At 47.4% G+C, this 23921-nt stretch overlaps 2 protein-coding genes across 3 annotated transcripts in view; both read right to left on the bottom strand.

The window, feature by feature from the left end:
* TBC1D9B (TBC1 domain family member 9B) overlaps positions 1-4632 on the bottom strand; it is a 47455-nt gene extending 42823 nt beyond the window's left edge. The window contains exons 1-2 of one of the 2 annotated variants that reach the window (XM_045484629.1): positions 4430-4632; positions 919-1029 (exon numbers count right to left, since the gene is read on the bottom strand). In XM_045484629.1, coding sequence (XP_045340585.1) covers positions 919-1029; positions 4430-4547 — 229 coding nt within the window. In that variant the 5' untranslated portion in view covers positions 4548-4632. The remainder of the gene's footprint in view (positions 1-918; positions 1030-4429) is intronic. The other variant, XM_045484618.1, reaches the window with a different exon arrangement.
* Positions 4633-8103: 3471 nt separating this feature from the next.
* The window catches only part of RNF130 (ring finger protein 130), a 143340-nt gene continuing 127522 nt past the window's right edge, over positions 8104-23921 (bottom strand). Inside the window, exon 8 of the mRNA XM_045484606.1 lies at positions 8104-15534. Within this exon, the coding sequence (XP_045340562.1) occupies positions 15425-15534 (110 nt within the window). The 3' untranslated portion in view covers positions 8104-15424. The remainder of the gene's footprint in view (positions 15535-23921) is intronic.

The following is a 23921-nucleotide window of genomic DNA, read 5'->3' as shown; positions in this document are numbered from 1 at the left end:
ATGCGGGGCTTGAACCCACAAACTGAGATCATTACTTGAGCTGATGTTGGACACTTCACTGACTGAGCCACCCAGGCACCCCAATTTATTTACTTTTAAAGTTTATTTATTTTGAGCGAGAGAGCACACCCATGCAGGGGAGGGGCAGTGAGAGAGGGAGAAAGAGAGAATCCCAAGCAGGGCTTGATCCCAGGAACTGTGAGATCATGATCGGAGCAGAAAGCAAGAGTTGATACTCAACCAAGGAGCCACCCAGGTGTCCCAGGGGGCCATTTGAAACAAAGTCACCAACAAACAACACAAAAAAGCCCAAAGTATGGTGCTTAGACTACAGAAAGGATACTCGTTTACAGTTTGACAGCTGACACAAGAAGATAGAAAGATGGGGGTATCCGGGTGACTCAGTCGGTTGGGTGTCCGACTTCAGCTCAGGTCATGATCTCACAGTTGATGAGTTTGAGCCCCGAGTCGGGCTCTGTGCTGACAGCTCAGAGCCTGGAGCCTGCTTCAGATTCTGTGTCTCCCTCTCTCTGCCCCTTCCCCACTCATGCTCTTTCTCTCTCAAAAATGAATACACGTTAAAAAAAATTAAAAAAAAAGAAAGATGGCTTGTTCTTGTTCCCCCTCAGCAGGCAACCTGTGTGTTGGGTAACTCCAATTTTTCACTGCTCCGCACATGCACGTTCCCACCAATGTCCACAATCTCAAAGCACTACAGGGCACCTGTGAACCTCTGAGCTGCCTTCCTAAGCTGGACGCAGGCCTGGGCTGTGTGGTCTGAACGAAGGGTAGCACCAGGTTCTCTGGAGGCAATATCCAGTCCAGGAATGCAGGCTGGGTCCCCTCCCTGCTGGGGGGCCCACCTTGCTCATCTAGGGCAGGCCCTGTCCAGCATCCCTTGTGATTCAAGGCACCTACCACATGCCACTGTCCAGTAGACCTGGGAGTCCTGGGTCTGGTGCAGGATTCGATAAGGGGCCACGCGGGCACTGGAGTCCAACACCACGTCCAGGGTGCCCACAAGAAGACCTGGGAGCAGGGCAGAGAGTGACGGTGAGGGAGAGCCACACCGGCAGCCAAGCCTGGAGGCAGCCAGAACAGTAGCACTGCCCTCAATGCCATGAGGCGATGACAGGTCTGGCATCACCCTTGTCCACCAAATAACTTCTTTTTCCTCAAAGGCCTTCAGCTGTATCTGATCCCTATCAAAAACTCCCCTCCCACTTCTTCCTGGAAGCTTCTGCTTATTCTCCTGACTCACAAATGCTTGCAGGCAGGGGCAGACTCAGGATTTAAGGGGCCCTTTTTATGAGCTTAAACAATTCTGGGGGGCCCTCTTTAGGAAAAATACAAAATTAGGTTTGAAAACAAGCATTTCTTTAGAACGAGAAAGGACAAGTCTCAAATTAAAAACAAAAACAATACCATGGATATCACAAACTCCAGACAAAAAGTACAATGTGTTTTATTAACTGCCAGACACATCTCTTAAGATACATTTTGGTTTTTGCCCTGACATTTTTGGCCATGTACTCTGATGGCTTTTTCAAATATAAGACAATGACTTTGTAATATCACTTTCCATTATCAACAACAGGAAGATAATGTAGTCTTTCCTCCGCCAAGTAATCACACATTTTTATTCTGGAAAGTTTAAGGAGGTTCCTTGTGGCTTCAGAAGTCATGACTGAAGAAGACATGGCAATTTTTAGAACTGTCCAATTTGGGAAAACACTGATCTAGTTGTTTCCATCTCTGAACTGAAGCATTTTAGGACATTTCAAATTTCCCTTTTCATCACATATATCCTTTATCAATGTTGCTGTTTCCCTGACAAATTAGAAGAAATGCCTTTGACCCGTGTTTGATTCACTTCTCTTTGTTAAATTGAATTATTAAGCTATCTGAAAATCTGTTCACTGTTCCTATTTGGAATTTATTTTTTCCTTTTCATGAAGTGCTGTTTTTGGTATGATCTGGAAATATTCTGTTACCATTTTCCTGTTGATGTCAGAATGATTTTATTAACTCGACTTTAACACTTTTGGGTCATATTCCATTTTTAACTATTTTTTTTCCTCCTAAATCTTAACAAATAAAATTACTGATTACAAAAGAAGATACTCATCACCCACATCCAATTTAGGAGTCTGGAATCTCTCGCTTGTTTTATTGAAATGTTCTAAACCATCTCTCTAAATTGCAGTTAAATTGGCATATTAAAACTTCATCAGGATTTGGAATAAACTTTTTTTTTTCCATGGTTTCAGCTGGGGTTTCTCTTTGGGTCTTAGAGATTTTATTTTAATCCTTATACTGTTGGCCTATCCTTGTTTCAAGACCTGAAAGCTTTTTCATGGGCAGAACATCTCGTCACACTCAGACTCTTCAATGAGGAATCCAGGCTAGCATGTTTTTTTTTTTTTTTTTTTTTTTTTAATGTTTATTTATTTTTGAGAGGGAGAGAGTGAGCAGGGGAGGGGCAGAGAGAGAGAGGGACAGAGGATCTGAAGTGGGCTCTGCACTGACAGCAGAGAGCCAGACATGGGGCTTGAACCCACAAACCATGAGATCATGACCTGAGCTGAAGTCGGATGCTTAACTGACTGAGCCACCCAGGCGCCCCAGGGCTGGCATCTGTTTTTAAAGGCCAGCCTGAACAAAACCACATCGCTAACTGTTCCTCCCTTGGAGATACAGGGTTCAGGAAGCTAGGATGTCTATGATGGCACAAGGAAGGCCATGGCAGAGGCCACGGCAGGACTCATCACACCTAGCTGAACAGGGAGCTGAAGGAGTGTTTCCTGGTTGGGGGGTGGACACACTCTGGGTGGGGGGGGCACAGAGACAGGAGTGAAGTGAAAGCACCTTCTGTGCCCAGGAAGGCGGAGCACAGAGGGTCCCACCCACCCTCTGAGATGATCTTTAGATGCACAGAGCACAGAACGAGTGCTGGAAGCACACTGGTGCTACACAAGGTACTGAGCACCATGTCTGGCTTTCCTAAATGGGCTTTTGAGGTTGACCACTGTTCAGACTCTCCAGAGGAGCTGCTGTCTAACATCCACTGAACATCCTAGTCTAGGACACAGGTCCAGCACTGGCTCCTGTGATTCTTGAGGCTGCTGGGAGGCAGCTTAGGCACTGAAGGGAACACAGTTTTCTTAGGAAGGCACAGTCCGGGGAGCCTGGGGTGGCTCAGTTAGTTAAGGGTCTGACTTCGGCTCAGGTCATGATGTCACAGTTCGTGAGTTTGAGCCCCGCATCAGGCTCTGTCATAATGGAGCCTACTTCCAATCCTCTGTTTACCTCTCTCTCTGCCCTTTCCATGCTCGAGCATGTGTGTGCGCACTCTCTCTCTCTCAAAATAAGTAAACATTAAGAAAAAAAAAAAAAAAAGAACGGTACAGTCTCTTCCACATTAGGAGGTATGGCCAGGAAAAGTGGCAGAGAAGGTCTGTGGGAAACTCCTAGCTGCATCTCGCACGACTATTCGCTGCTAATGTTTAAAATCACAATGTTTCACAGAAATTTCTGTTGATAACCGTAAGATCTGGCAACAGTGGGCCTGCAGTCTGGTATGGCAACAAAGGGCCACCTGGAAGCATAGACACTGAGCCTGCCCCAGCTCTGCACTGGTAGTGCCCACACAGGCTTGGAGCATGAGGGACCTCGGACAACCTGCAGAGAGAGGGAAGGCCCAGGGCACTTTCTCTGGATCCCACGTGCCACACAACTCCTGGAGGTGCCTGCCCACCATTAGCGGTGCTGCCCAGATGGACAAAGGGGCACCTTGGTTGGCTCGCCAGAACAGCCTACACTGGTAATTAGGCAAAGCCTCCGTCTGTGGCTCCAGGGCACCACCAAGCAAGAAAGGTGGACAAAAAGCTGGAGGGATGGGGGCTGAGGCCAGCAGCAGCTCAGGGGGCCTCTGATCTCGCTAAAAGGGCAAATCTGGGCGGAAGGAAAGACGCAAAAGAAAACGTGTGCTTGTGTCACTTGGCGCCTCTGACGTCCTGGGGGAAACTGAGGCAGACGCAGAGGACCAGGAGATGTCGCTGACTTTCAGCTGTGAAATCTCACTCCAGGAGGCTGCACACGCCTGGGCTAAGCCCCGGGAAGCTCACGGGCACCGCGATCGGCCAGAGGCCGCTGCCAGCCTTCGCCTGACCTCCCGGGGTTGGCTGAAGTCGCCGACCAGCCTCCCAACGCCAGCCCCTTTGCCTTTCCCCCGTCCTAGGCCCGTCCTCACCGCGCGCCCCCCGCCCCCGGGCCCCGTCCCCACCTCCCGCCCCGGACACCCTCTTCGCCTCCCCGACCCCCCGCCCTCCCCTCGCGCCCCCGCCCCGGCCTGGCCCCCGCCGCCGGCGCGCCCTCCCCGCCCGGCCCGCGGCCGCGTCCATAGGCCCGGCCGCCGCGCGCCTCTCACCCGTGAGGCCGCCGCCCTTGCCGTGGCCGCGGCGCCGCTGCAGCACGAAGAAGGGGTTGGCCCGCTCCGTCACCCAAAGCGCGTTGGCCACCAGCACCTCCTCCGGGCCCAACCACATCGTGGGACCGCTCGCACCGGGCCGAGGCCGGCCAGGCGGAAGGGCCGCCGCCGTCGCCGCCGCGCCGGAGCCGAGCGGGCGGGGCGGGGCGGGGCGGGCGGGCTGACCGGGTGGCGCCCCCTGGCGGGCGCGCGGACCAGCAAACGCCGGCTCGGGGCCCGCGGGGCGCGCGCGTCTCCCCGGGCCCCGCCCCGCCCCACTGCCCCCGGCCTCCCGCCGCAGGCCGGCCTGACCCGGCCGGGTCCGCCTCCCTCTTGCCCAAGTCCCCGCACTGTAGTCTCATCTAAGGAGCGACGGCCCAGCCCCGGGGCCATGGGCTTCTGGCCAGAATGGCCGAGTGCACAGGCCAAAGGAACTGGTCGCTGGTCGCGCAGAGAGCCGGGGCCCTGGCGTTCTGTGAAAACCTGTCCAGGGTTTGTGGGGGAAATGTAAAGAAATAGCATTTGCAAATACACGTCCGGCTAATTGTGCTGTGCACCCCAAGGCATATTAACTTTGCAAAGGGCTTCTGGAAGGGGTTAGACGATTGCCACCATTTTCAGAATCCGGACGCTGGTACCTAAGACTAGGAAAACCTCCAGGAGCTGAGGACGGGTTGTCAGGGAGCCTCGAAGCTGGCAGGGTACATAGAAATACGTGCAGTCCCCACACATGAGAGAGAGGGACCCTGGGGCTTGGTGGTCCAAGGGTCAGGACGGGGCTGGCCCTGGGACATTAGAGGTTTCTGCATAAGCATGGGTAGAGGATGTGGACCCCCTGCTTTCCCAGTGCTGGCCTGTAAGGGTCCACCCCCTCACAAACACCGACCCTTTTGAGTGAAAGAGGGAGCTGTTAATTATGTCTGGGGCAATCCAGAAGGTCCAGGTCCAGTTCGGTTGCAGGATCATGCTGCTGGCCTGAGCCCACCCAGGAACCGGCAGGCAGGCAAACCCATCGGGGCACTTTGGGATCATCTCGGGAGGCTTTAGCTGGTTGCCAATTGGGTTTCTGTCACCAGCATTCAGAAATCTAATATGATAGAAGGAAGTAAAATAGGCAGTTTTATGGTTGACAGCCAGAGTGATCAAAAGTCTTCTGAAGTATTGCTTGAGACCTTATCAAGGTGCAGAGGCCGTTTTTCTTTAAGACCTTGTAAGCTTGAACTGATAATGTGCTCTCTGGGGAGTAATCTACCCTCAGGAATTTGGAGTACTTGTTAACACCTTAGGAGGAGGTAAAGGGTTATTTTGTTCCTTCATGCCAGTGGTTCTCAAGCTTGAGCATACATCAGAATCACCTGCAAGGCTTGTTAAAACACAGATTGGTGGGCCCCACCTCAGAGTGCTTGCATTGCTTTCTGTTTTTAAAAAAATGTTTATTTTTGAGAGAGAGAGAGAGAGAGAGAGAGAGAGAGACAGAGACAGAGACAGAGTATGAGCAGGGGAGGAGCAGAGAGAGAGGGAGACAAAGAATCTGAAGCAGGCTCCAGGCTCTGAGCTGTCAGCACAGATCCCGATGCAGGGTCTCATGAACCGTAAGATCATGACCTGAGCCGAAGTCCGACCCTTAATTGAGCCACCCAGGCGCCCCAAAAGTCACCCTTTTAAAGTGCACAGTTTGGTGTTAGTACATTCACAAAGTTGTGCAATCATTACCACTAACTCCATCACTCCAGAAAGAAACTTCTTACGTATTAGAAACTTCTTACGTATCACTCCCCATTCCCCAACCCCCTCCACCCCTGGCGACCACTAATCTATTTCTGTCCCTCTGGGTTTTCCCATTGTGGATATTTCATATAAATGAACTCATACACTATGTGGCCTTTGTGTCTTGCTTCTTTCACTTACTGTCATGTGTTCAAGGTTCATGTTGTAGCATGTATCAGTACTTCATTCCTTTTTATGGGTAATATCCCATTGTTTTAATATGCCCCATTTTCCTTATCCACTCCTCAGTTGGATATTTGGGTTGTTTCCCCTTTTAGGCTGTTATGAATAATGCTGCTGTGAACATCTGTGTACGAGCTTTTGGGTGAGCATGTTTTCAGTTCTCTTGGACATGTTTCTAGAAGTGGAATTGTTGGGTCCTATGGTAAACCTATGTTGAACCTTTTGAGGAACCACCACACTGTTCTCCAAAACAGCCGCACCACCTCACATTCCCACCAGTGATGTGTGGAGGTTGCAATTTCTCCATATCTGGTCAACATTTGTTATTGTCTTTTTTTTTTTTTTTATTAAACAAATTTTTTTAATGTTTATTTCTGGGAGAGAGACAGAGTGTGAGCAGGTGAGGGGCAGAGAGAGAGGGAGACTCAGAATCCGAAGCAGGCTCCAGGCTCTGAGCTGCCAGCACAGAGCCTAATGCAGGGCTCGAACTCACAGAGTGTGAGATCATGACCTAAGCCGAAATTGGATGCTTAGCCGACTGAGCCACCCAGGCACCCGTTACTGTCTGTCTTGTTTATGACAGCCACCCTAGTGGGTATGAAGTAGTATATCATGTGGTTTGGATCGGTGTTTCCCCAACGACTTACAATGTTGGGCATCTTTTCATGTGCTTGATGGTCATTTGAGCATCTTTGTTGGAGAAATGTCTATTTATATCCTTTGCCCATTTTAATTAATTTTTTTAACGTTTATTTATTTTTGAGACAGAGAGAGGCAGAGCATGAACGGGGGAGGGGCAGAGAGAGAGGGAGACACAGAATCGGAAACAGGCTCCAGGCTCTGAGCCATCAGTCCAGAGCCCGACGCGGGGCTCGAACTCACGGACCGCGAGATCGTGACCTGGCTGAAGTCGGACGCTTAACCGACTGCGCCACCCAGGCGCTCCTAATTAATTTTTTTTAAAGCTTATCCACTTATTCTAGACAGAGAGAGAGAGAGAGAGAGAGCACAGGGGAGGGGCAGAGAGAGATGGAGAGAGAGAATCCCTAGCAGGCTCTGTGCTGTTGGCCTGGAGCCTGATGTGGGGCTCCGTCTCACCAGCTGTGAGCTCATGACCTGAGCCGAAATCAAGAGTCAGATGTTTAACCGCCTGAGCTGCCCAGGCACCCAGGCTTCTGCCCCAACATCCACTTCTTCCCGTGCATTGTGATTTTGCTGAGGAAACCACACCTTAGAACTCTCAGCTCCTGCCTTTCAGGTGAGGCCACGTGCACTCCGGGGCTGCAGAAGTGGAGCCCATGATGGCCTCGGCTGTTGGCACATACTATCTGTAACACACCACCTGGTTCAGTGATGGCCATGGGCCTCCAACCAAGCCAGTCAGCCTCAAAGAGGTCCCATTTTTCTCTGGATTACCTCCTGGGGAAGTGGGCCAGCTCTGGTCCTGATGGGGCTACCACCACCCTGAGCCTGAGCCTGGAGTCTCCCTGCAGGAAGCAGGCTAGCAAATGAGAACTGGTGTCCATGTATGAGGGTCAGACCATGCACAAGGTTCCCCCTGATACGTTAGCTCTGCTAAATTCCCCTTTTGCTTAAGCCAGTTTTGTCTGGGGTTTCTGCCACTTCAGCCAAGAGTCCCTCACTGATGCAGGTTACCACCAACAGCACTCAATGTGGACAAAGCAGCTTTTTCAGTAGGTTTTATTGAAATGGTTATATTAGCAAATCCCACACATACAGGTATACACTATCAGCATATAGGTATATACCATACCATTTCACTACTTAATTATACTTACATTAACCATATGGACCTAGGCCATTGTGCTGCCCAGGACATTTCAAAGGGCTTATAAGATCTGATTGCCAATAATCAGCTCACATTTTACTCACAGGTAATCTGTGTTCTAGACAAAGTAACTCCCCCTACAGTGAGCCCCCAAATGAAGCAAATGATCAATTTTGCTTTTGGGCTATTTGATGTATGTTTTTTCTAGCACAAGCTATCCATTGGTGAGTTAAAATTCAAGTGCATAGTTTCCCTTTCATCCCTCAAGGTGGAAGATAAGTCATTTGCCACATTTAGGTATATCCCAAGCCTCCCCCACCCCAAATTACCTGTGCTACAGTTAGAAAAATAGTTTTGTATGCCATCCTCTGAGATGTTGTGCATAGTTAGCAGGAACCCAGAATAAGAGAGCTCTGTGAATGACCCAAATATGAAAGGGGTAACTTTAATATTTTATATGAGTACAAAAGCTACTGAGGGTCAAAAACAATTGTGACATATGTAGCCTTCAGTTTGGACCAACTCCTTCTCTTGTACAGGAAGAAGACTATTCTAGTAGGTGACGCTGTTCCCCATACCCCAAATAGCATTTCATAGCTTGGAGTCTTTTGTTTCTGTGATCACACCAGTCAGGTTTCCTTAGGCAGAGCCACAGCCACTTGGGAGTGGACCCTGCTTCTCATTCTCAGCTTTAGACTTGGCTTTAGATTCTGGCCCCAAGCACCAGCCAAGGGCGCCCCTACTCCAGTTGGCTCAGCAAGCCAGGGGGATGTAGGACACAGTGCTCTCTCTAGGAAGGCATGTGTCATTTCAGGCTGGGTACCCAGTAAAGGTGCTGGGGACGCAGACACTAGCCACAGCTAGTTGACTTTGTCCACACAGCATACAGTCAGCAGGCAGGTAACCTGCTTAGCAACAGCTTACTTGAGTGAAGGGAAAGAAATGGCCTGGATATTAGAGTCTACTTACCCCCCACCCCACCTTTTGTCTTTATAGCCATCTCAGCTCAGTACCTACCAGTCACTAGAATAGTCCTTTAATATCACACAGTGTAAATACACTTGGACTTAATTGTGGATGAAGGGTAATTCTGAAAACAAATTAGGATCCACTTTGTGCTGGGTTAAATTTGTAAAAATATAGCTCAGAACGATCATCTGGGGCTTCTGACAGTTGCTGAGAGTCCTAAAGAGAGCTGGAGAGAGGGTGATTGTGGAGGGGGTAAGGAGCTGATGAAGGCCAGCCAGGGTTGCCAGATGACCAACCAACATGCGTCTTCCCTACACATGTGCCCACCCAAGCGGATGACAGTGGACTGGTGGGAAATGAGCTGTTTCAGGCCAGCATTCGACTGGGCCGGGGATCCTCAAGGTTGTGTCCCAGGAGATTCAAGATCCACTGCGGCAAAGAAAAGGGTGCCAATGACTTCCTCCAGCTCTTGGCTTTTCCACCAAAGGAGAATGTGTGTGGTTTATAAAGGCGCTTCCGCTGATTCTCAACACCACCCTTGGCTTGAGCACCGGGGCTCTGGCAGCTGTCTCTGGGCCCCTGGCAACGCTCCTTGGGCCTGCCGTTTCAGAGAAACTCTTTCCTTTCAGGATGCCAGGCCGGTTGGTGCCACCTAGAACCTTGGTCTTTTGTGGTATATGCATGTAGAAGATTCAATGGGAGGAACTAGGAAAGCCCAGGAAGAAGGTCTGAGGGATTCCAGCAGCACTGAATCCTTCTGAAAGTTTAATACTCAAGTTTGCATGAAATTCAAAATTTTGAAATTTTTTTTTTTTTTTTTTTTTTTTTTTTTGTCACAAAGTATCTTCCTTCTCCCCCAAGTCAGAGTGAAGAAAACAGAAAGAAAAAAAAAAAAAAAGGCTTGAGCTAGAGTGAACTGCCAGAGGGCAAATCCCAGGTAAGTCCTAGGTTGTGGGCTGGGGGCCCCCATGGGGCCTTGTTAGACCATGAGACAGTGAGAGCCAAGTCTTGGGTGCAGACATGTCGTCCTTCTAAGTAGCTGAGGCTGCCAGCACCCCTTCCCCTCCACAGTCACTGGAGGCTGGCTGGTGGGATGCAGCTCTTGAGATCACAGGGGACTGATATCACCCCCTGCCTACTAGGGTGCCAACTGGGCCCTCCTTGTCAAGGCTCAGTCAGTGGGGATCTTTCAGGATACGCCTAAGAAGGCAACCTTCCTGACTCCACCAGCACCCCGGTGGAGCCCTAGAGAGGGGGCGGGGAAGACGCCAGCTAGTTAGGGTCTCCGTCTCAGAGTGGGACATGGAAGGGAGGGGAGACCTTTCGCCCTTCTGCCACACTTGGCTCTTGCTACTGTTTCACAGGATGGTAGGCAAAGCACAGTTCCATGCAGCCAACACAGGCACCTTACCTCTGTATCCTTCTTTCTGGATTTCCTCTGATGTTACGAGACTTAAAATGTGTAAGTTTCCCAGTCTTGCAAAACATCCATGGATGTCATGTGAACATATGCGCTCATTTTCTCCTTTTCCCACTAGGTTTTGGAATGATTTACCAACGAGGCCACAAGGCACAAGCAGACGCACCTCCCTTGTGACAAGTGCCCTTAGCAGGGAAGACACTTCTTTCAAGTTGTGGGTGTCCTAACAGTTGCCCTGTGATAATGATCCTTTCCTCGGGTGTTGGGAGTAGTGCTCAGGTCAATCAGTCCAAACTCTGTTTCTGGGAGTGAGTGAGGGGCAACTCCTCCGCCCCCAAGCCATCACCTCCTTTCTTGAAGAGGGAAGTCCCACCCAGTGGTTTAAACTAAATTGGTTGCCGACACCTGCTCCTTCTGCTCATCCCTTAAATGTTGGTGTCCCCAGGGCTTTTTCCCAAGCTTGGCTCTCATGTCACTGGGCAATTTCAGCCCCACTCTGGCTCCCACCATCATCTGAATGAAGGGAACGCCAGGCCTGGCTGGACAGCCTCTCTGGGGAGTCTAACTGTTGTGAGTGTATATGTGTGTGAGTGTGTGTGTCTTGTGTACACACCTGTGTGTATGTGTAGGGGGGATGTAGGGAGGGAGGGAGGGGGAGAAAGAAGGAGAAGGGGAGAGGAGGGAGAAGGTTTGGGTCATCTGAGGGGCAGGGATTACATGGGGGCTACTTTGGTAGGTCTAGGTGACCTATTCCTTTCAAACACAGCTTCCCAGGAATTCTAACCGCCCTTTCCTTACCTCAGGCTGCCTGAGATCCAGAGCTACACCTCCAGGCCTCCCACTAGAGGGAGGTGGAAAGTGTCCCCACAGGGGCTCTCCCTGGGTCCCACCAACACCTATCGGGTCACCGAGACTGGTCACCTGGACTTCCTCTTCAGGCTGGTGGGACCCCGGGCTCGGGCCTAACAGTGAAGCCTTCGGCCCTGGGGCAGGCCTCAGCACCTGGGCATTGCAGTGCCTCTCTGGTCCATACCCTCCCCACTCTCGCTCTTTCCCAGAGATGTGGGCCCTCCACACAGCCCCGGGAGTGAGACCCATGCCTTGCCAGTCTCCTGCTCCTCATCCCTCGTCTTCATGGGGCGGGGCAGTGTGCATTCCCATCCTGCCTTCTCATGGCTGCCTGGTGCCCCTCCTTCTGCACCCCGGGGAAACCCCCCTCTCCATGACTCACCGTCATCGTATTTCACCTCACAGCACAGTTGGCCAGTGTTCTAGAACAGCCTAAGTCTTCATGATCCCTGGAGCCCCCTCAACTCTGAGTGTAGCAAATATTGAGAACTGAATAAAGGTCTGTTGAGGAAATTAGCCTCGTAATCCTACTCTTTTCCTTATAAATTCTACTTCCTGGAAACCAGTGTTTTTGTTCCATGACATTTAGGAACAGCAACCGCTTGTCAGGGCGACCTGACATTAACACCACCTCCTTGTTTGCCTATAGCAGAACCACAGCCTAAGTGATAAAGGTTAATGGGGAGACAGCATTTTGGGAACCAGTTTCATTTAACGGGAGATCATGGAAAGAATGGGGTGTGAGGGGTAATAAGAATACGAGAAGAGTTTACAAAGCCCATAGGAAATTTCAGGTCAGTCAAATTCAGTAATCTTATTTTGTTTAAACCCTTAGCAACTGCGTGTTTTGGAAGCTGGGCTGCTGGGTGCAGCAGGGCAGCTGGCAGTACAGTCCAAACGGGTGTTCAGGGAAGCGCGCCCCTTGGCAGTTCCTCTGAGTCAGGCCTGAGGAGGGGCTGGGGAATGGAGCCTTCCTTCAAAAGCCGGCCTCACCAGACTTGGTGAGGTGTCTTTAACCACCCAGGAGTAGAGCTGGTCTTCCCCTGAGGGGGCAGAGGCCGGGAGCCCTGGACAGACACACTACCCACCCACCACTGGGTGATGCCATGCCTGGCCCTTCTGTTGTTTCCTGGCCAGTGGCCTCTTCCCTCTCCCTGACGGATCAGCAAAAGAGGGCTATGGGCAGTTGCTCACTCCAGAAGTGAAACACAACCAAATCCTAAGTGTTTGCATTTTAACTGTAACGACCCAATTCCTGGCTGATCAGGTGATGGTTATGGCTACCCCAGACCCCACTCCACAAGTATCCTGTGGTGCATGCTGAGAGGTCTGCACCGGGCACGGCCTGGGGACGGGGTGGAGGCCATGCTGGGAGGAAGAGGTGGGAGCCAGGCGGAGCTCAGAGCAGTCCGCAGGAGGGACAGAGGGTTTGCGGTGTAAGCGACTTGTTCCTCTGTCCCTTCTGTTCTTCAAATAGTAACCCTCCCTGCCCCACAAAAAAAACGTTCAGAAGCTATCTACACTTCCTGGCTAATAACCACTGTGGCTGTAAGACCTGGAACAACTGAGATCCTCATATGCTAGGGAAGAGGGTCTGGTCTCTCCATAACCCCAACCAGGCCTGTATGGCCAATAAACTGCTTCTAAACCTCAAACTTCTCAGAGGTAGGGGTGCTGAGAAGGATGTCTCACCCAGACCCCTACCCCACTCTCTGGGGTCCCTGGAGTGGCTCCACAGAGAAGTCTCCAGCACCGCTGCCAGCAAAGAGGCTGTTATTTGGGACAAATATTGCTATTCCCGGAGTTACTGTCTCTCCTGACAAAGGCAGGACGTTCTGTAGCCGAGCAGAAAAGTGGCCTCAATTTTTAGGGAAAAGGTGTCAAGCTGGGACCCAGAGCACTATTCTGAGTGAATTCCCCTGTAAGAAATGCCTCCTTGGTTATTTGACAGTGAAGGCGTGTCCTAGATTTACCAGAAATTCAAATATGTTTTAATACGTAGATATTTAGGGGTCTGAGTTTTTAATTTTTTCTCAGGTCACTTCATTCCTTTTCAGTAAAGGAATGTCTTGAGTAAAATTTAATGCCTACGCTTTTGTGAGACCATACAAATCAGAAGAGAGTGCCCTGCTGGGATCTCAGTTCTGGTGCAGGAAAACAAGGTCATGGTACAGACAACACGGTCAGAATTGAGCCATCTTCCCTGTTGGATGAGCCAAAGCAAACACAAACTTGGGTGTGTCTGGAACACTGAGTTCTAATCTCCTTGAGACTCATTCCCTCACCACAGAGCCAGTGGGGCAAACCTTTCTGAACAGTGCTTTCTTGAAACTGTTTATCAAAAATTTTTTTGTACTACAAAGACAATAAAAAGGAAAAAAAAAAAAAGAACCAAATAGAAGCCCTTGGTTAAAGGTAAAAAGAAAAAGCTGCTAAGACCTTAAAAATCCTGCACTGTTCTAGCCTCAAATGATTATGGACATAACGCCACTGGTCACTGGGAGGTGACGTTCCCAATGGCTATCACCACCCTGGTTCTCTGAGGGGTTTTGCTCGGGGGCGCAACTGTGTTTTGAGGCATCCTAGCAACATGTGATGAGAATAGACACTTAAAGGGGAGAAGCCAGCTGCACAGGGAAAAACGGCAAGTGTCCACCTTGAATTTCTGTTTTACAGAGTTAATAAAAATCACAGGGTGGGGGGCAGGTCACAGGTCTGAGTGGTTTGCTGCCAGATGTAAGCATATGGAGGCTGAAGTTTCCATTCTCATAAGAAGGATCTAGGACCTGAACACATTTACATCTCTGTATGGCTCCTACTGATAGGAGAAACAGGCTGATCTGCAGTGTGTCCTTGAGCAAAAAGGAGGCGTCAATTTGTTTTACAGATTTGCTTGTTGTGGTTCTGTGCTGGGATTACTCTTCACGTACATGTTTCTTGTGACGTTAACTCGATGTCATCCCCAGGCGTGTGGGGCGAGCACGTGTGTCCCTGATGTCCGCCATGCTGGCCACCGTGTCTTTTTCTGTAAGCCCCTGTGCCTTCTTCATGCCAAGGCTGGTAGGAGGCAACTGGGTCAGACTGGTAAGACTGAAGAGGGGTGCTCATCTGGTATCTAACAGCAAGGAGGTGGTCTGATCTCAAGAAAACACTCAGAGTTGTTCTGGGCTTGACACCCATTGGCCATCACTCCAAGGTCACCCAGAGAAGACTGCCAGGCTGTCCTCGTGGGGCCCACCTCTCCTCACACCTCAGCAGATGCCAAGCAGACAAGTCCACAGGCCTCGGGGTCAGGGCCTTCAGGGCTTCAGTGGTCACAAAAGCACTCGGCCCCCTGTGTCATGCTCTAGGAGGGGGGCTGGAAACGGCAACGAGCAAGACTGCCCGCCCTGCACAGCCGGCAGCCCCACCGTGGTGTGCTGGGTGGTAGTCTCAGAGGAGGGACGAAAGGCAAGCCTTTCTCTCAGGAACCTTTGGCAAGAGGCTCCTCAACAGAAAGTAGGAGAAGAGACAGGAAGATAGAGAGTGGGCCACGTAGCAGCAACTTGTGCCCCACGTCAGTGAGGAGTGTCACCTGCAAGCTTAAGTACGCACTGTAAGTGGGGAGCACAAAAGGTATTTTAAAAACCCCAACATCACCCTGACACAGAATATGCATGTAATTACTCAGAGACATGTTTGCAATGCAACATTGACCCCTGGGCCCCTGCTCTTCTCCGGGAACAGCCAGGTTTGTTGGGACCCATGTTCCTGGCCCAGCTTTGGACAGGTTTTCAGTGCTCCAAGGTCACCTGGACAATAACACTGTCCTCAAAGCCTCACCTTGGGGGAACCTTGCAGTTTAACCTGAGCCCCAATCTGTGCTTGGAAAGCCCTGCCATTCTTCCACAATGGACGCTGACAGAAGAATACAAAATAAGAAAGGTGATCATAAATCAAATCACAAAAGAGGTGACCCCCCAGAGCCCATTTAGAAAAATCAGGTTTTGTTCTCATCATACATGTCCAAAGAGGGTTCGATTGTGGAGAATTCACTTTCATACACCAGACTCCGAGGAGACAAGGAGTTTCGATGAAAGAAGTGACCACCTGGAAAAGGAACAGGAAACACAGACTTAATAGGTCATCAGGCCTCCATTTCCCATGTAGCTCTGAGGAAAGAAGACACATTACCTTCAAAGCATCATATTTTCTAAAGAATCTCCATTTGGGGATCTTACCATGAGAGAAATGGAAAGGATTTGGATATCCCTTAGTTTGAGCACATTAGAAACATGTAAATCCCAATGTTCGGGTCCCTATGAGATTAACCCTTGGAGCTTTTGAAAGCAAAAGCTGCCTGGTGCCTTGCAAATATGAAGGTTTCTACCCAGGGCCTTGCAATCTGTAGAGGCCTCCTTCTGTACCTTCCACCTGAATACCTGTTCAGGGAGGAGCCTGGTATGTGTGTGTGTGTGTGCGTTCTGTGTGTGTGTGTGTGTGTGTGTGCGCGTGCGCGCGCGCACACACACACACACACACACACACACACACACCAGCTCCTTCTACAGCTGTATAAACTGGAGGTTGTGGCTTTGAGGCTCTGATAAAGCACTAAAAAGTTTTTATTTATATTAGAGTTATGCCTTCACATGGCTTAGACAGCAAATTCCACATGTGTTATTGAGACCAGTAATCTCTGGTGCCTCTCTCTCAGAGACAGCCACTTTAACCAGATTCTTGTGGTGTTTACCTCCATGTCTCTAAACAATATGCCTGAGCTTGTCCTTCCTTATTTTTTTTGTTTAGTGTTAGACTTTAACTGCTGAGTCTCCACTATGGAGGATGAGGATTTCCACGCTCTCCTCCTCTCTACCACATCTACCTCTACTTTCCATTCCCTAATATAATGAGATTTTGATAAAAAATTCAGCATTTACACTATTAGACCATTTCTGCTATTCAGAGCGAAGCCATGCTTACATTTCCTCTTCTGAACGACTGATTTGTTTGCACAGCTTTCCTGAGGTATATATAACATATGCCAAAATGCATGTATTTCAAGTGCACAGTTTGCACACACCTATGAAACCATGGCCAGATTCTAGATGGTGAACATCTCCGTCACCCCCAAAAGTTCCCTAGTGTCTCTGCTGATTCTTCTCCTTTTCCTGCCCTACCTCTAACCTCAGGTAAATACATCTTTCCAGCACTGTATGTAAGTGGAATCGTATAGTTATTTATTGGCTCTTATAACTAATGCTGCTATGGGGGCGCCTGGGTGGCTCAGTCGGTTAAGCAGCCAACTCTTGATTACAGCTCAGGTCATGATCTCATGGTTTGTGAGATTGAACCCCAAGTTAGGCTCCAAGCTGGGCATGGAGCCTGCTTGGGATCCTCTCTCTCTGCCCCTCCACCACTTGTGTTCTCTCTCTCACAAAAACAAACATACAAATAAATAAAGCTGCTATGAACATCTGTGTACAAGTCTGAGTAAGGACACGTGCTTTCCTTTCTCTTGGGTAGATACCCAAGGCTGGAGTGCCTGTGTGGCTGTATGCTTACTTTTCTAAAAGTACCACTGAACATTCCCCCAGCAGTAAATGAGAGCTCCAGGTCCTCCACATCCTCACTAGCACTTAAAATGGTCAATCTTTTACAGTTTGGCCATTCAAGTAGGAGCATGGGAGTCTAATTTATATTTCCCTGATATTAGGCATCCTCTCATGCGCTAATATTATTAGCCAGCTGTGTATCTTCTGTAGGGAAGTGTTTTGCTAAGATCTCTTGTCCATTTTAAAAACGGGGTTGTTTTCATACTATTGAGCTGTAAAAATTTTATTTTCTTTAATTTTAATTTAATTTTTTTTTATTTGAGAGAGAGAGTGGGGAAGAGGGGCAGAGGGGGAGCGAGAGAGAATCCCAAGAAGGCTCCACACTCAGCGCGGAGCTCAATGCAGGACTGGATCCCACAACTCTGGGATCATGACCTGAGCTGAAATAAAAAGTCAGACGCTCAACTGACTGAGCCACCCAGGTGCCCCGATTTCAATCTTTTCAAATTTATTGAGACTGTTTTGTGGCCTAACATGTGATCAATCCTGAAGAATATTCCATGTGCATTTAAAAAGAACGTGTATCCTGCTATTTTTGGATGGAATGTTCTGTACGTATTCACTAAGTACATGTGATCTAATGTGTTGTTCAAAGCCACTGTTTCTTTGTTGATTTTCTGTCTGGATGTAATTGTATGTATCTTTAGGTCTAAAGTGAGTCTCTAAAGTGAGCTCTAAAGTGAGCATATAGATAGATCTCATTTTTTATCCATTCAGTCACCCTATATCTTTTGATCGGAACATTTAGTCCATTTATATTTAAGCTAATTGCTGATATGTATGTATTTACTGCCATTTTGTAACTGTCTTCTGGCTCTTTTTGTAATTTTTCTCTTTTCCTTTCTTTTTCTCTTGCTTTCTTCCCTTGTGAATTGATGACTTTCCTTAATATTATGCTTGGACTCTTTTCTCTATTTTTTGTGTAACAGCTACGAGTTTTTGGTTTGTGATTACCATGAAGTTCCTATATAATATCCTATGTATATAATAGTCTACATTGACAGTAACTTAGAACACATTCTAGAAGCACTACATGTTTCCCCTCCACTCCACATTTGATATACATGATGTCACATTTTATACATCTTTCTATTCTGTGTATCTCTTAACTAATCTTTGGAGATATAATTGATTTTATTACTCTGTCTTTTGACCTTCATACTAGCATTATAAGAGATCGATCTACTACTTTTACTATATGCTTGCTTTTACTAGTGAATTCTTTTTCCTTTCGTGTTTTCTTCTAATTCTGGCCTTTTTTTTCCTGCTTAAAAAAAAATCCCTTTAATATTTCTTATAAGGCCAGTATAGTGGTGATAAACTCTTTTAACTTTTGTTTGTTTGGGAAACTTTTCATATCTCCTCCAAGTCTGAATAATTTTGCCAGATAGAGTATTCTTGGTTGTAGGTTTTTTTGTTTTTGTTTTTTTTCGTTTCAGTTCTTTGAATATGTCATGCCACTCCCTTCGGCCTGCAAAGGTTCTGTTGAAAAATCTGCTCATGGCCTTAGGGGTTTCCCTTGTACATAACTATTTGCTTTTGCTGTTTTAAAAATTCTCTCTTTAACTTTAATCTTTGACATCTTAATTATTATGTGTCTTATCATGGACCTCTATGGCTTCAGCTTGTTTGGGGCTCTCTGTATTCTGGACCTGGATGTCTGTTTCCTTTCCCAAGTTAAGAAAGTCTTCAGGGGTGCCTGAGTGGCTCAACTAGTTAAGCATCTCACTTTGGCTCAGGTCATGATCTCACAGTTGGTGGGTTTGAGTCCTGTGTTGGGTTCTGCGCTGACAGCTCAGATCCTGGAGCCTGCTTTGGATTCTCTCTCTCCCCCACCCCCCACCCCTCTCTCTCTCTGTCCCTCCCCCACTTATGCTCTCCCTCCCTCTCAAAAATAAATGAACATTAAAAAAAAAAGAGAAAGTCTTCAGCTAATATTTCTTTGAATAAGTTTTCTGTATCCACCCTTTCCTTCTGGGACCCCTTATAATGTGGGTGTTCATATGCCTGGTGTTGTCCCAGAGGTTCCTTAACCTATCCTTATTTTTAAAAATTCTTTATTATTTTTGCTTTTCAGCTTGGTTACTTTCCACATCAACAGTCCATTCTTCTGCATCCTCTAATCTGCTATTGATTCCCTCTAGTGTATTTTTCATCTCAGTTATTGTGTTCTTTAGCTTTGATGGTTCTTTTTTTTAAGTTTTTATGTATTTATTTTGAGACAGAGAGAATGCAAGCAGGGGAGGCGCAGAGAGAGAGGGAGAATCCCAAGCAAGCTTCATGCTGTCAGTGCAGAGCACGATGTGGGGTTTGAGCCCACAAATCTCTAGATCATGACGTGAGCCAAAGTTAGACACTTAACTGACTGAGCTACCCAGGTGCCTCTTGATGGTTCCTTTTAAAAAATATATTAATATAAATTTTTTTAATGTTTATTTATTTTTGAGAGAGACAGACAGAGTGTGAGTGGGGCAGGGGTAGAGAGAGAGAGGGAGACACAGAATCTGAAGCAGGCTCCAGGCTCTGAGTTGTCAGAACAGAGCCTGACATGGGGCTCAAACTTACGAACCATGAGATCATGACCTGAGCCGAAGTTGGAAGCTTAACTGACTGAGCCACCCAGGCACCCCTTGAAAAATACTTTCTATGCCTGAGGCACCTGGGTGGCTTAGTCGGTTAAGCCATTGACTCTTAATTTTGGCTTGGGTCATGATCTCAATGGTTCTTGAGTTCGAGCCCTGCGTCTGGCTCCAATTTGATAGTGTGGAGCCTACTTGGGATTCTCTCTCTCTTTCTCTCTTTGCTCCTCCCCAGCCTGTGCTCTCTCTTGCAAAATAAATAACTATGAAAAAAATATGCCTTTGTTGAAGTTCTCACTGAGTTCATCAACTCAGCTCTCAAGTTTGGTGACCATCTTTACGACTATTACTTTGAACTTTTTATCAAGTAAGTTACTTATCTCTGTTTCATGTAGTTCTTTTTCTGATGTTTTGCCTTTTTTTAAATTTTTATTTATTTATTTATTTTTTAATTTTTTTTTCAACGTTTTATTTATTTTTGGGACAGAGAGAGACAGAGCATGAACGGGGGAGGGGCAGAGAGAGAGGGAGACACAGAATCGGAAACAGGCTCCAGGCTCTGAGCCATCAGCCCAGAGCCCGACGCGGGGCTCGAACTCACGGACCGCGAGATCGTGACCTGGCTGAAGTCGGACGCTTAACCGACTGCGCCACCCAGGCGCCCCTTGCCTTTTTTTTTTAAACATATCCCTCTGTTTTCTCATTTTGTTTGACTCTCTGTGTTTGTTTCTATGTATTACGTAGGTCAGCCAAAGTCTCTTGGTCGTGAAAGCAGTGGCCTTGCATTGAAGGCATCCTGTTGTGCCCAGTAGTGCAATTTCCCGGGTTAGCAGAGCCAGGCACTTCTGGGATGTCCTCTGAGTTGGTTGTGAGCACCCTTCTGCTGTGGCTAGGTCACAACTGCTGTGGGTGTACTGATGGGTGAGGCTGGCCCCTGGTGTGGGAGGCTGCAGCTGCTGCAAGCACACTGGTGGGCACGGCTGGCCCTCAGCCCAGCTGTCTGCAATGACTGGTTGCAATTACTGAGGACACACTGCTGGGCAGGACTGGCTCCCAGTGTGGCTGGCTGAGAGGTCAGTGGTAGCTTCTGTGGGCGTGCTGGTGGGTGTGATTAGCTCCCAGTGCAGCTGGCTCAGGGGCCCAGCCACAGCTTCTGGCACAGTGCTGGTGGGTGGGGCTGGCTTTTCCCTTTCTTGGGGCAGGAGCTGCTTTGCTGGGGGGCACTGCTTTTCACCAGGTGTGGTGTGGCAGTGGTCGCTTTGTGGGGGACCCTAGTCTGAACTGAGGCTGCCTGCCAGGTGTGGCAGGGTGAGATCTGCCTTGGCGGAGTGCCTGCTAGGGCAGAAGGGTTGGATGGGGCAGCTCTACAGGTGAAAACCAGGTGGGGTGAGTGGTGCTAGCAAGGTAGGTGGAGAGAACGAGCTCCCGCAAGTGTCTGGCTAGCTAGGCTGAAGGAGGGCATGAAAAATGGTGCCCCAAAACACTTCTGTTCCCAAAGAAAGTTTCTGCAGATCCCTGCCCCTCTGGCACATGCCCTAAAATTAGTTAGTAAATCTTCATATATAACCTAGGTGCTCTTCAAACTGCTGCCTCTGTGCTGGGTCTTGGGCTGAGGTACATAGCATGCCGGCCTTTTAAGAGCAGTCTCAAATTCCTATAGTCCTCCAGGTGTCCTGGGGTCCCAGGTGTTGCCGAGTGTCCACTGATTTTCATAGCCACATGTTATGGGGGCTCATCTTCCCAGTGTGGGCCCTCAGACCCAGGGGTGCCAGATGTGGGGAGTGATCACCTCACTCTTCAGGGAGGACCTCTGTGCCTATTATATCCCTCCTGCTTGTGGCTTGCTCTGCTGGGAGTCTGGCTCCCTACCCATGCTCTGTCCCTCCTGTCCTCAATGTGATCTCCTTATGTCTTTATCTATGGAAGAGCTGTTCTGTCAGTGCCTGGACCTGTCTATGGAAGGGGGTGAGGACAGCATCCTCCTCCTCCACCGTCTTCCTGAGGTCTCTAGTAGGTAACCTTTTCATTTTGTTGATGGTTTCCTTTGCTGTGCAGAATGCCTGTATGTTTATTTTGCTAATTTCCCCATCAGGTAGTCAGTCATTTTTTCTTTTCTTTTTTTTTTCTGAATAGACATCCTTTGTCAGATATAAGTACTGCAGGTGTCTTCTTCCAAAATAATGTATTCTGATTAACAGAATTTCTTCATTTTAGTGTGGACCACACTTTTATTATATGGCTTTTTGAGTCCTGTTTAAGAAATCTTTGCCTATCCTAAGGTTTTGAAGATTGTTTAGAAGCTTCATTGTTTTGCCGTTCACACTTAAGTCTATGCTCTATTTCAAATTAATTTTTGAGTGTGGTATGAAGTTGGATTCATTTTTTCTTTATAGATATTCAGTTGACCCAGCACCATTTATTGAAAAGCCTGTTTTTATCTTTACTGCTATACAGTGTTACCTTTGATGTGAATCAGGTGTCGATAAAATGCATGGTTGTTTGGGACTATATACTGCTCTGCTAAGCTATTTGTCCATCCTTCCATCAATAACTCAGTCTTAATTACCATACCTTTATAAAAAGTCTTAACATCATTTCTATAAGTCCTCTCACTTTATCATTCTTTACGATTGTCTTGCTATTCTTGGCTCTTTTCATTTCCACATAAATTTTATAAATCAGTTTGCCAAGTTACATGCACACACACACATACACACCCCTACTGGGATCTGATGAAAACTGCAGTGAATCTAGGGGCACCTGGGTGGCTCAGCTGGTTAAGCAACTAACTCTTGATTTCAGCTCAGGTCATGATCTCGTAGACCAAGCTCCACGAGGAGACTGCTTGGGATTCTCCCTCTCCCACTCCCTCTGTCCCTTCCCAGCTTGAGCACATGCTCTCTCTCTCAAAATAAATAAGTAAACTTAAAAAAAAAAACTGCAGTGAATCTATAGATCAATTTGGGAAGAATTAACATCTTTACAACATTGAGTCTTACACACTATCAATCTGGTATACTCATTTATTTCTCTCTATAATGCTTAATACTTTTTTGTGTGTAGAAGGCTTGCACATTTTCTTTTAGATTTATTCATCAGTATTTGATGTTTATTTGATGCCTTGGTAAATGGTACCTTTTAAAAATTTTCATTTTATTTGCTTATTGTTGGTATACAGAAGCACAATTAACCCTGCTAAATTTACTTATTCATTTTAAGAGTTTATTTGTGGAATCTTTTGGATTTTCTATATATACGACTATGTTGTCTATAAGTAGTAAGTTTTATTTGTTCCTTTCCAATCCTCACATCTTTTATATTTTTGGTTCCTTTAGCATAATGGCTAACACTGCTAATATGATATTGAAAGAGATAGTCACAACAGGTATCCTGATTTCCAATCTTAGGGAAAAGTTTTTAATATTTCATCATTAAATATGATGCTTGCTGTAGTTTTGAAAATACACATTAGGTTAAGGAAGTGTTCTTTTTCTAGTTTGCTGAATGTTCTTCCTTTCTTCGCTTGTCCCTCTCTTTCTCCCTTTCTGCTTGCTCTCTCCCTCGCTCCTTCCCTCCCTTCCTTCCTCCCTCCGTCCCTTTCTTCCCTTCCCTTTCCTTCCTTTCTTTTTTAATTTTAAGTAATCTCTACACCCAATGTGAGGCTTGAACTCACAACCCTGAGATCATGCTCTTCAGACTGTGCCAGCCAGGTGCCCTAAACATTCTTTTAAAATCAGGAATGAATGTTGAATTTTTAACAAGTGCTCTGTCTATATCTATTAAACATGACTTTCCACTTTTATTGTTACTGTGTTGAATCACACTGATTTTCAACCTTGCAGTTTTTAAAAAATTTTGTTTATTTATTTATTTTGAGGTGGGGGAGGGTCAGAGAGAGAGAGGGGGAGAGGAAGAATCCCAAGCAGGTTCTGCACTATCAGTGCTAAGATTGACGTGGGCCTCGAACTCATGAACAGTGAGATTATGATCTGAGCAGAAATCAGGAGTCAGATGCTCAACCAACTGAGCCGCTCAGGCTCTCCTAACCTTGCAGTTTTTAATGAATCCAACTTGGTTGCAATTTTTTCCTATTTATATATTGTCAGATTCATTGAGCTAATATTTTATTTAGTGTATTTGCATCTGTAATCATAAAAGAAATTAACCTGTAATTTTTCCTTTTTTTGGTAATATCCTTTTTTATAATTTGGTAGTAATGGTATACTAGTCTCAATGAAAGTCTTGGGAAGTTTTCTTCTTTTTCTCTTCTCTGGATAAATCTGTGTAAGATTGGTGTCATTTC

Source organism: Leopardus geoffroyi, chromosome A1 (genome assembly GCF_018350155.1).
Source record: "Leopardus geoffroyi isolate Oge1 chromosome A1, O.geoffroyi_Oge1_pat1.0, whole genome shotgun sequence".
Taxonomy (NCBI): Eukaryota; Metazoa; Chordata; class Mammalia; order Carnivora; family Felidae; genus Leopardus; species Leopardus geoffroyi.
Note: the sequence above shows the minus strand (reverse complement) of the source record. Positions and strands in the feature narration are given on the sequence as shown.